General features: G+C 46.2%; 1 protein-coding gene across 1 annotated transcript in view; it reads right to left on the bottom strand.

Annotated features, from left to right (window-relative positions):
• The window catches only part of LOC119454249 (alkaline phosphatase, tissue-nonspecific isozyme), a 169,747-nt gene extending 158,842 nt beyond the window's left edge, over positions 1 to 10,905 (bottom strand). The window contains exons 1-3 of the mRNA XM_037716225.2: positions 10,768 to 10,905; positions 7,224 to 7,558; positions 4,618 to 4,766 (exon numbers count right to left, since the gene is read on the bottom strand). Coding sequence (XP_037572153.2) covers positions 4,618 to 4,766; positions 7,224 to 7,558; positions 10,768 to 10,852 — 569 coding nt within the window. The 5' untranslated portion in view covers positions 10,853 to 10,905. The remainder of the gene's footprint in view (positions 1 to 4,617; positions 4,767 to 7,223; positions 7,559 to 10,767) is intronic.
• Between the last annotated feature and the right edge of the window lie 758 nt (positions 10,906 to 11,663).

The raw sequence follows: 11,663 nt of genomic DNA, 5'->3' as shown, positions 1-11,663 counted from the left end.
GAAGTTAAAAAATAATGCTTCCGAGTTCTTCCTAATGTTTGTTCACAATACCACTCAAGCTGTAACTTTTAGTACGCTGAATTTTATTTGTCATTTCCAATCGCGACGTTCAAACGGCCGATACAGGGCACCTTAGACTTATTGTCATCGTTTCGCGCTGAGACAGGGTTGTCTGTGCTCTTTTGAATGCCAGGGGCCCGTGAGCTCCGCGGAGCGGGATTTGGCGTCCCATCGAGAGATGGCGCAAGGCATTTTTTTTCTTCTAGCTGGGCAGTGCGCTTTGTCTCCCTGGCGTCTTTCGCTTCCTGTCGTGCCACCTTCAGCCAGCTTTCTTCTTCTAGCTTCATGGACCAGTGCAAAGTATGGCATGCTGTCGGGTGGTGCGGTGTGGTGGGATGTGTCGTTGCGAACATGCACTACACCCATTTTAAGAGTGTGGGTAGTGTCATCTCAAACCAATCTGGTTTGCCGGTAGCCACTTCATGCTTACACTACTCTCGATTACGGGAGAGCCAGCGATATTTTTTCGTTGACCTCAAACTCCTCGAAATTAATATTATTATTCGGTATGTACACATATAAAGACAAAGACACGAAGGAAATAAGGAGGGAGCAAGCTGACAACTGGCACCGAGAGGGGCACAACGCCTGCCTACCTTTCTTGAAGAAGGAATAGAGGAAATGAAAATAGGAGGAAAGAAAACAGGAAATAAAGAAATGACAGAGACACAGACAGGACAAAACCGAACACAAATAATGCCTATAACCGAGAGGCCAAAGCAGTATCCTTCAGAAATGTTAGCAGGCTTCGAAAAGCGCCCTGCACATGTAACTCCAGCCCCTACGAGTCTGACCTGCCTCCGCCATCGAGGTGATGGAGTGTAGCATTGACAGCGCGTCCAAATTGCAGCGTCGTTTTTGCAGCCTTCACCGCTTATGGAGACCCTCGCTCTGGCCCTCCGTGTGCGTGCCAAGCATGCACCGTCGAGGAGGAACACACGAGAACGGGGCCTCCGATGGTGTGATAACGCCTCGAGTGTCCATCTTAATTATAATCACAAGAAAACGTCTCCAGATTCGCCGTGTGCTCAGTCAAGTTATCTCTAACCAAGAAATATACTATTCGCAAGCACCAACCAAAGCGTCGCTGAAACCGATTTCGGCAATTCGTGGAATTCGCATAGTTTGCAATATCCGAGTATTTCATTTGCCTGAAAAGCGGAATTCGTGTAACTCTTTCCCTACGATATTGCTGTAGCAATTATATGTGCACTCCAAGTGAATTTTCGACGTCGTCGCCGTGGGGTTTCGCAATATTTAGGCATACGTATGGTATAGGCTTATGCATGCTGTATAAGCGGGTAATGTTGCTACAGTATTTAATCAGTAATGTTTATCGTAGCAATTCTTGTGTGATTGACTAAATAATTCCTGAGCAGTTTGAGAACGGCAGCCCGCGCGTACACAAATTTCATGAGACATTACATTCACAGCACATGCCTTCTATCTTGAATCTTCTCAAAATATTAAATAATAACAGTGGAGAACCATATATTCGTGTTCAAACTTGAAATTGATGTAATTTTACTGTTGTGGTTCTTTACGGGCAGTGTAGTGGCACCTGCGATATGTCATTATAGGTTCTACACGTCGTATTAAAATTTTCAAGGGTGCCAGGAGTTTTGGCGCACCCGGGTATGTCACCTCCACGCTAGTCGGGCCCGCGTATAGTTAAACACCGTCCTAGAAGTTGAAGCGCAACACTCTACCTCACTATCGCAATGATAAGTGATACATGATAAATGCAGTGATAAATGCAATGATAAATGTAATGATAAATGATACGTACAGGACATAAGAAAAGCAAGCAGAAAACACAGAAAAAACATACCAAATTATTGTATCTCGTTTAGGCCAGTGTCTCGTAAAAAAAAATCACCGCATATCCACGGGGTGAATGATGATGAGTGGGCGAAGCTCCGGAGGGAATCATCGGTAAACCGTGAATCTTCCGTGTAATTCGCCCAGTCTCGCCGCACTAAATCGAACGATTGACTTCCACCAATGACACGCGCCATATGTGACGTCATTCCTATTTTATAACAGCGCACTTCATTATAATTGCACCATCTCCCGCTTAAGGGGACGCTAGCACAAACGCGTTAGAAACGTGCAGTACTCTCTAGTAAGGGGGAAAGGCCACAGCGTCTTGCGCAGCCGTTCACACATGCCGGAACGTGCACCGCGTTTGCCCACGCCATCACATGACTGCTGAGAGAGTATAACCCCCGTATTCATAAACGCTCCTCGACTTGAACTTGACTTGCCACCGCCTTCAACGCGTTTCTAACGCGCTGCCCAAGGCGGTGGCAAGTCAAGTTCAAGTCGAGGAGCGTTTATAATACGGGGGTAAGGCGGAGAGGCCACAGCGTCTTACACCAGCTTCTTGCACGGGCCGTAATGCGCTAGCACAAACGCGTTAGAAACGCGCAGTCTTTCGTTAATGTTGGGTATTTATTATTGCGATAGCAATTATATGGACACTCCAAAGCAGATTTCTGCCGTCGGCGTCGCCGTCGCCGTTGCCGTTGCCGTCGCCGTCGCCGTCGCCGTGAGGTTCCGTATGACGTCAATGGAGATGAAATCGTCGCCGCGCGCCGCCGAACGCTGTATGTGCAAGTGAAAGGGCGCGAGGGACGCGCGCTTTCACGGGGAGTGAGCGCACGGCGGAGAACAAACGCGCGTTCTGTGCCGTGCTCCCTTAAGGGCTGCAGAAGTAGGCGTCTCTTTCCTCCTTTACAAGCACCATATATGTAGAGCAAACGCGCCTTCTTCTGACGCACGAAAGGCCGTGGGAGGGGGGGGGGGCAGGGAAGGGAGGCGACGTTTAGCTGCGGCACCAAGTGCCTATTTATATCAGAGGCTCCGGCAACAGTCACCAACGCCGCACGCATTTTGTGCGAACGCGGGCAAAACGCCGAAGGCGTCGACAACAATGCTGTGTGTTGCCGGTGCTGCTGCATGTCCAAGTTTGAACAGCGGATAAAACTACTATCCTTACTCCGTATAGCTCTCTACTAAGTTGCTATCGCAATTGATGCTTCGCCTTTCGGGTGAAACTGCGACAACTTTTTGTCATCGTGGTGCGTGTGTCCATGTGCGCGTCGTGGCGTAGTGGTTGCCAGTTGAACATGAGGATGGTATTCCATTTGACCTCATTATGCTCCTGGGCCTGCACAGCATTTGGCGATCTAGGATGGCAGTGCGGAACGCTGACATAGACGCGAAACCGATACGGCTATATTTCAAGGAAAGCATTAATAGAATTATTACTGTGTACCAGTTTCAAACCCCAGAGCCTCAATGGCTCCCAAGAGTTGGAGCATTGTTAAACATGCCCGAATATTAACGGGATAGCGCGAAGCCAGTTCCAGGAGTCTGTTCCCTCGAATGTATGTTTCTGTGTAATTGTGCTGTTCAATGTGGCAATAAAGAAAAAGAAAGCGTCGTGGCGTAGTGGTTTGCGCCGCGCGTTCGTAAGCGAGGGGTCCCTGGTTCGATTCCGCGCTACGGACACAACTTTCGGAATTTTTTTTTTCATAAAAGTAGACGTGGCTACCTTACTGCTACATACTACAGAGGAGGGACAGACCCACACCCTAAGGAGCTTCGCCCCTAAAAGACAAAGATGCCGGCATACCACAGAATGCAGAAATGCCGTTAGTCCATGCTCCAACTATAAGTCGTAACTGAAGGGTGTGCTCATTGAAATACATTCAATGTTGACATTAGGATGGTCTTCCGCCTCGTGAAAGGCTCCAACAGCAGAATAAGTGGCCATGCATGGTATAGTGTTCAACCTACCTGGCGAATTTTTGTTCACGAATGGAGTACTGGGCGAGCTGTACAGCCTTGTTTGAGTCAGATATTTATCACTCGAACTAGGCAAGACTGGTTTTATAACAAAAAAAAAAACATGTAACTAAACCCCAGCTCATGTGACTGCTGATTGTGTCAGCCCATTTCTGACACACCTATCTTGTTTCATGTTTGTTTTTGCCAATGCATACTTAATCTACCCGTTTTCAATAAATGTTCCGTTAAATGGCCATGGCTGTGTTGTTCCTACTTTTTCCTTGTCTGCGTCTACCTTGCTAAATATTTAACTTGTGAATCTGTTTAATTTTAGACTAGTATTTTGTATTTGTAAACCTCAGATGAATTCGTTGCAGTGTAAGGTCAGAGAATATTTATTGAATTCTGCATGTTTACGTGCCAGATGCAAGATATGATTATGAGGCACGCCCTAGTGACCAACCAAGGGTGAATAGTGACAGCATGGGTATCTTTTACGTGCACCCAATGCAAGGTACGCAGGCGTTTTTCCATTTCGCCCCGATCTAAATGCGGCCGCCGCTGCAGCGATTTGAACCCATGACCTCGAACTTGGCAGCGCAATGCCAAGACCACTACACTACCACGGTGGGTCATCAGCTCAGAAAATGCTAAAAAAACAGTGTAAGCTCCGTTACCCTCATTCCATTGCCAGGCGAGTCGTAGATCACTTGCTTCGCGATATCCGATGCATTGCATCCATCCGGGACAGAATGCTGCCACTCGCGGTAGCCAGAGTGGGCGTAGGCAGCAGCTGGGGAGGCATCGGTGACTGTAGACGTGGTCACAATGCCCGTCCACATGCCGGCCTCCTGAGCCCACTTCATAATGCTGTCCACGTACGCTGTCGTATCATTGTGACACTGTCCACCCTGCAAAGATAAGGCATTCATTATACCAGCGTTTTATTTCGGCAGACTCGGTCGACTAGGTAATGTGTTTGACATTGTAGGCCGATAATGCCGTGACATGATCGCTATACTTCAATACCCAGACAATAACAATGCAATAGCCTCACCTAGTCACTGCTTACACACGTACGTGATTAAAGAAACAGTGCGAAAGCAATTATTCTAAGTGTGAATTTAACTCAGCTAAAACTTTTATTCTCGATGTTTACCATGCTCCGTTTGTACGCCATCTTCAAATGATTTATTGAAATAATTAAGTAAATATTGGCTATTCATTAAACCCGATACTTCTAATAGAAATCCAAGGTTCTCGCGGTTTCTGAACATAAATTCGTAGTAAAATATAAGTTTTAATGTTCAAGAATGACAGCATCAGGAATTAATGGCACATGCGTGTGAAGATCAATCAAGCAACCACTACAATGCCTTTTGAAGGCAGTTTTCAAATTATCATCAAAAGCAGAGGAAGCTATACAGTTACGATGTACCCAAATATCTAGTAACGTCCCACAAGAGAACGAAAATGCAGTTTTACTCTCCAAGACCATCCCACGTGTTTTTCGAAAACAAGAAGCTCTGCGTTGTGTTAGTTGCCTTTGGAAGCATTTATTTTTAGTTATCTCTTTAATAAAAGCAGTTTCTCTAAAGGAAATAAAAAAAAAAAACACGGAGAAGCCCGAGAGCAGCCCTCCTGCTCACACGACCTGCTCTCTGTATTTGCCGTGTCAGTTACTTGCGCTTTAATAATTTCTATGGATAATGAACCACCTCGCCCAGAAACACGTTTTATTAAAAGACTTTCAATTCCCGATTCCTGCTTGTATCCGTACTTTCTTTAAGAAATACGGCTTTTCCTGCGGCCGTGACATGTAGAGGGCAATCTTATTCCAATCCACAGAGTTAGATGTACATGTGCATTTACGGAAAGCGCTTCAAACACACTAAAGCTACGTTTTGAAAAGAAGTACATCAATAATTGATGGAACAAGTGCTGCACACAAAAACACGCTGTAAAAAGACTAGGATATCAATTACAGAATCATCAACAACACTCCCGTCCGACTCCAACTCCCCCCCCCCTCCCACCGCGCTTTCCGGGCAACTCTTGATGCTTTGATTTTTATTAGTATCATTCAATAAAAGGAAACTGCAGCACAATACTTTGGCAATATTACATGATACATTGGAGTGCTACAAATGTCGAAACTTGTGTTTGTAAGACATTCAGCGCGATGGAGATAAATTCGAAGTTGACAGTGTTTGCTTCCAAGCGTATGAGACATGCCGAAATATCCTTCCGTTTAATGCGACACAATATTAGAAATTCTACTGCTAGATTACAATCACACCTTTCAGAAGTTTACTTTTTCATTTGATGATTTTCTTGAGCGTGGTCGACCTTTAAATGATCCTTCTGAGAGGAAAAAATGATTGACAAGGAAAGTTTATGCCAAGTGGAGAAGGCAGCAGCACCAGAAAGGTCTTATCACCGCGGTGTGAGTGTTTGGGCGGTAAGCGGTAATAGTCATTAAGAAGATCAGCACAATGTGGAGCGTTCTTCCCGTTATACGGCTGAACAGCCAGGTGGGTGTTTACTATGGCGCGACGAACCCCCACGACACTCGAAGCGCGTCGTGGGATGGTATTACTGACGAGCACAAAGACATTGTGACCATAAGAACTGCTGATGTGTTCCTAGTTGTTACTAATCGTATGTTCTGATAACCCAAAACTTTATCAACTATCTACCAGGCATGACTTGAGAATTGTACCTGGCAGCGCAGCAGTAAATCTACTATCAAAGAACCGAAAAGATGTGACAGAAAGCGCAGCGGAATGCTGAAAATTGTAGCCAATAATCTGCTTCTGAACTGACAAAGCAGTAAACCAAGAAAACGCACGTGCCATTTAAATAAAACTTTAGTGTCAATTAAAACGTGAAAACAAAGCTACAACGTCATTGAGCAAAGCACATATTGCATTTGCGCATTGTGCATACAATACGAAAATACCTCAATGTCGCGTCAATCGGTGCGTCTCTTATTCGTCAGATGTTGCGTATTTTTATTGCGTAGCAAGTCACTCACAAGGTCTCGCGACAGCATATTGCAAGTAGTTTCTTACGTTTGCTGCTAGTTCACGAGAGTGAGATACTTGGAATAAACGAAGGCACAACGACTAAAAAAACCTACTTTAAGTGCAACATGTGCATTAATGGCTGGGCATTTGAAATAGAGCAAGTTAAGCTAGTTGGATTCTGTTCATCATGAATATACATAGTGTTCTCTCGTCTATCTTGTCACCGTCTGCTTTATGCTCTTTATATATTTATCGTGACCGGATGCACTACATTTTTTCTAAAAAAAGTGCATGAATTATATACCTGCAATACGGTTGTAAGTCATTTTTACTGCCTACCTTTACAGTGGAGTCCACTCCAACTGTACCAATATTGGCCTTGACTCCACAAAGATACGCTGTAGCTGAGTTGGCCGAGTCAGATGTTTGTGTGTCTAGTCCGTATGTCTTGGATAAGGACACATATGGAAATTTCTCCCAAGAAAGAACAGTCTCTTCGCCACTGTGGTTCTTCAGGATTTGGCCCTTGTAGATCCTAGCAGCTGTAACCGTGCTGACGCCCATGCCATCTCCCAGGAAAAGCACAACGTATTTTGCGCGATTCCTGTATACATGCATCTTCAAGTTTTTCTCGATTTCTAGCTTTGCTAAATTGCTCCAATAAGTTCTGTTTGCTGGAAAGAAGAGGAGTAAATTATAGACAATTTATCCGTTTTATTACACAGTATTGTGTCACGAATACATCTTTTTAGTATAGATAGCGCAGAAAATGAATGGTTACGCCCTTCACCTCCCTATGTGTAAATATAAGTCATTTATATCATCCAGCCTAATAGCGCTATTCCTGTCTTACATCAAAAATACAGGACGACGATGGATGCCAGCGAAGAGGTACAGCCAGCCGCGAATGTTTGGATCATCTGCAATAATTGGCGGAGCGACGCAAAATTTATTTGCTGCGCCAACTGCCGTTACACAGCGTGGTGACGAGGCTCCCGGCAGTTCTGCGGAAGTGCGCGGAAGTGCCGGGAGCCTCGGTACCACGCTGTGTGACGACAGATGGCGCAGCAATTAAATTTTGTGGAACTAGATGAGGCATGTGTACGCTGCAGTAATTATCCGGAGACCACTCAGAACATCCTAACGGAATGCGAAGGGATCCACCCAGCTAGAACTGTAGGTGACGTGCAACTTCCAGAAGCCCTGGGGTTTAAAGTAGAAGGAAAGATCAACCGATCAGCCGTAGAGATAAGCAAGAGACGATTAGAGTATTGGCGGAAAAAAAGCAAGGAAGAGATTGATACGACCCGATCTCTTAAAATCATAGGTAGCGGTGCAATGTAGATTTTGGGGAAAAAATGCAAAATATCATTGAGACTTATACAAAAATGCTAGATAAAGAACATGTATAGTATACCTGATTTAATCCAGCAGGCTAGGTGACTATTTGTCACCGCCCCGTTTCAAAGGGGATGCGAATAAATCAACATCAGCGTCGCTCCCCCACGCATTGCAGATCCCGCAAGCTTTGGCGGCTGACTGTACGTTCCTGCACCTAACCGGGTCATGTCACTGGGCTCGGCCATGGGGTAACGTTATAATGACAGTTAAACTTCAAAAAATTCCCCGACGATTACGATAATCCCTAATTCGAAATTAGGGGCGCGATCTTGTACGCGTTCCAAAATGGAACGGAGGCGTTCCGTTCCATCGAGCCGCACACGATTGGTCAATTTGAACGTCGCGGTTGAAATTGACCAATCGTGTGTGGCTCGATGGAACGGAACGCCTCCGTTCCATTTTCGAACGCGTACAAGATCGCGCCCTTGAGCGCAGCTCTATACGTGTTTTCATTTCGCGATATCGACACGTGTACATGTTTATCATTCACCGGTGAACGCTTTTCACCGGCTAACAAATGTTCAACGTTATCGCTAGGCACAGTACGCGCCTGCATGTATCGGAAGTTTCTTGAACGTTATCGATGCTTCTATCCGTTGTCTGTTGTCACCGACGCTCATGTAATCTGATTGTATGAGCGACGCGAATTGTCTACAACTTTCTGGAAGACACGCGGATACCAGGGGTTAATCTGGAACCTTGAATGACTCATGTATAAAAGCCGACGCGTTTCGCCGCTGATCAGGTTTCGACGATTGCCGACTGTGCTCGCCGCTATCGTTGTGCTACGAGTGCAACTTGCTTTTGTGGGCACAGGTTCGCCCAATAAACAACCAGTTTCGTCATACGCAGTTTTACGACTGTTTTCTTCACTGTCACTACTACGTGACAATGTCATCGCTGGCGCGGATAATCTGTCTCGTGCGCCACGGAGCGATGTGTGGCACGACTGCCTCGCTAATCGTAAAACACCTATATATAAAAAGTAGCGCCAACCACTTCCCTCCTCCTCCGTTCCACTCTCGCTCTCGGCGCGGCCAGCGCGATCGAAGCGCGATATCGACAGTGGCGCCGCCTACGTCGGGCCTGCCGTGGCAGACGACAGATAACGCGCTACCAGAGGAAATCCGCGGAAAACTTCGATCGCGCCCTGCGGAGTAGTTTCTGAGGCGCGATTTTGCTTCCTCAGTCAGTAACTGGCCTTAATAATGCCGTTTTGGTAGTAGCAACGCGACGATGCGAGACGGCGCAAATACCAAGTGTGCGGGAAGCGTTTGCGCTCGCCGGATGGTAAACAAAAAAAGCATTTTGCCCTCGCCTTGTCGGCTGCGGCCACTTAGGGCGCAGCAGCATGCCATCACAACGAAGTTCTTGTCCCTAACACGTTTGATCCGTTTGTGCGTACAGCAGTTTCGTCGCACAGGCCCGAGAATGGCGGTCGGAGCGCGCTGGAACGAAAAAAATATACAAAAGCGCAACGCCGGCTTCCATGTTACGCTGATTGGCCAATAGGGGAATGGAGGAGGCTGGGGCGACAGGAGGCGCCGAGGAGGAAACGCCAGGGTGAGCGCGGTGGCGGCAAGATCTAATAATGGCGCTACTTTTTATATATAGGGGCTTTAGCTAATCGGGAGATGGCGAGAGGCAGCTCGTGGGTGACGCGTGGGCGCCATTCGCAGCAGCCGCCGCAGTCAGACCCCCGCTCATGCAGCGGAGCTTTATTTCCATAAGCCTGACACGCGTTACTCTGGCGCCATCTAGGCCACGAACTTAGGCCACTGAGTGTGCAGCAAGCGAGTGGGAAATTATCTGCACTCGCACGCACCGGAACACCTCGCTTCTTGTCTTGGAGGCCACGTGCAGACTTCTGGACAGCGGCACTTGATGGTGGAGCGTGTCCAGAATGAAGTCCGACAGAGGAGCCCTGTTGCCGCATGACGCGTTTCTAAGCGTTCGCGCGCACCGGCCCACCATGCATTTCAGAGGCCACTCGCAGGCTTCGCGGCGGCGGCGCTAGATGGCGCCGAATATTCTTCGGGAAGCGCGCAAGAGGAGTCCCGCTGCCATACATGCCTCATACATATGTCATTTCGACGGTGGTCATATGTTGTTACGTTATATTGATACAATGCTAAACGCATTACCGTCGACAGTGATCGTGAGTTGGGTCGTGCCGCAGTTTTTTTTTTTTTAATTTGCGAATATCAGCATTTTAAGGTAACTTTAAAAACCAAATGTGTCCATGCACTGAAACTGCGTGAAAATTAGAAACATATACTTCTGATACGGGCTATCAGTATAGCTACGGACAATCGTGTGTTAGTTTAATGCACATTCATACCTACTGCACTGCGGATGCAAAAGCAAAAATAATGATTACATGTCTCTAATGAAATGTTGCACCAATCTTGGTCTATCTTTTACGCTCAGCGGCCACAGGCACAACATCTCAAGGGAAATTTAAACCATTAGTATAACTCACCTTCTTGCGTAATATTAGGCACTGGAAATTGATTGCACGCAACGCCCATAATAGTTACAATCAAGATGAGAACCACGCAATACATTGCCTACCACAAAGCACTTTCACATCGATGCCGAATATAAACACAGCGGTGCTCAATGAACGCGCTCCCCGATATGTTGCATTTATACACGAAGTTCGCATTGGATGTGTTATAGAAATGCTTTCCGTACCGACGCGCTCTGACACTTAAGTTTTATAAAATGTCATGCGGGCAAAATTGCTGATGAAGTATTTCACCCCGGCGATATTTGAAGCTTTGATTACACCTTTTAATGCCAAATGGATGTCAGCTTTATTCGCTCAGCAATGTAATATGAAGGACAAAAATTTGTTATCTTCTGCACATTGCCTCACAGCCTAAAAGAATAGAACAAATATTTCGGCTCTATACAATGACAGGCCGAGAGCCTCGCGGCGGACTTACCCTCATTTGCGTTTATTCACTCGCATGTTAAACACGAAATGCTCAACTGGATGGCGTGAAGCTCGGCAGTGTTTGAGGTCGTCGTCAAGTGTGAAATGAAACATATACATTTTACTTTATTACGTTTGGCGGAGTTAGGGGAAATGCGCCTTACCCTGTGAGCACCTCAGGGTTACTATCATGTTTAGCAGGATTCATATGATTCACGTATTGGATACAGTATCACCGATATTCAATTTTGTAAGGTTTTAATGTACATTTCATATTGTTGAATTGTAGATTGTGTAAGGAGTACAACAGTATTGAGAATTGTTTTTGGCTTTCTAAGCAAAGCCAGTGATATCGACCAACGGGTACCGTATTCCACCGCATTAAGCACGACTTGTCCATCTTCCTCACTTTTACGGCCCCTAGGAAAGGAGACTCG

This window comes from Dermacentor silvarum, chromosome 5 (assembly GCF_013339745.2).
Source record: "Dermacentor silvarum isolate Dsil-2018 chromosome 5, BIME_Dsil_1.4, whole genome shotgun sequence".
In the NCBI taxonomy this organism is placed as follows: Eukaryota; Metazoa; Arthropoda; class Arachnida; order Ixodida; family Ixodidae; genus Dermacentor; species Dermacentor silvarum.
Note: the sequence above shows the minus strand (reverse complement) of the source record. Positions and strands in the feature narration are given on the sequence as shown.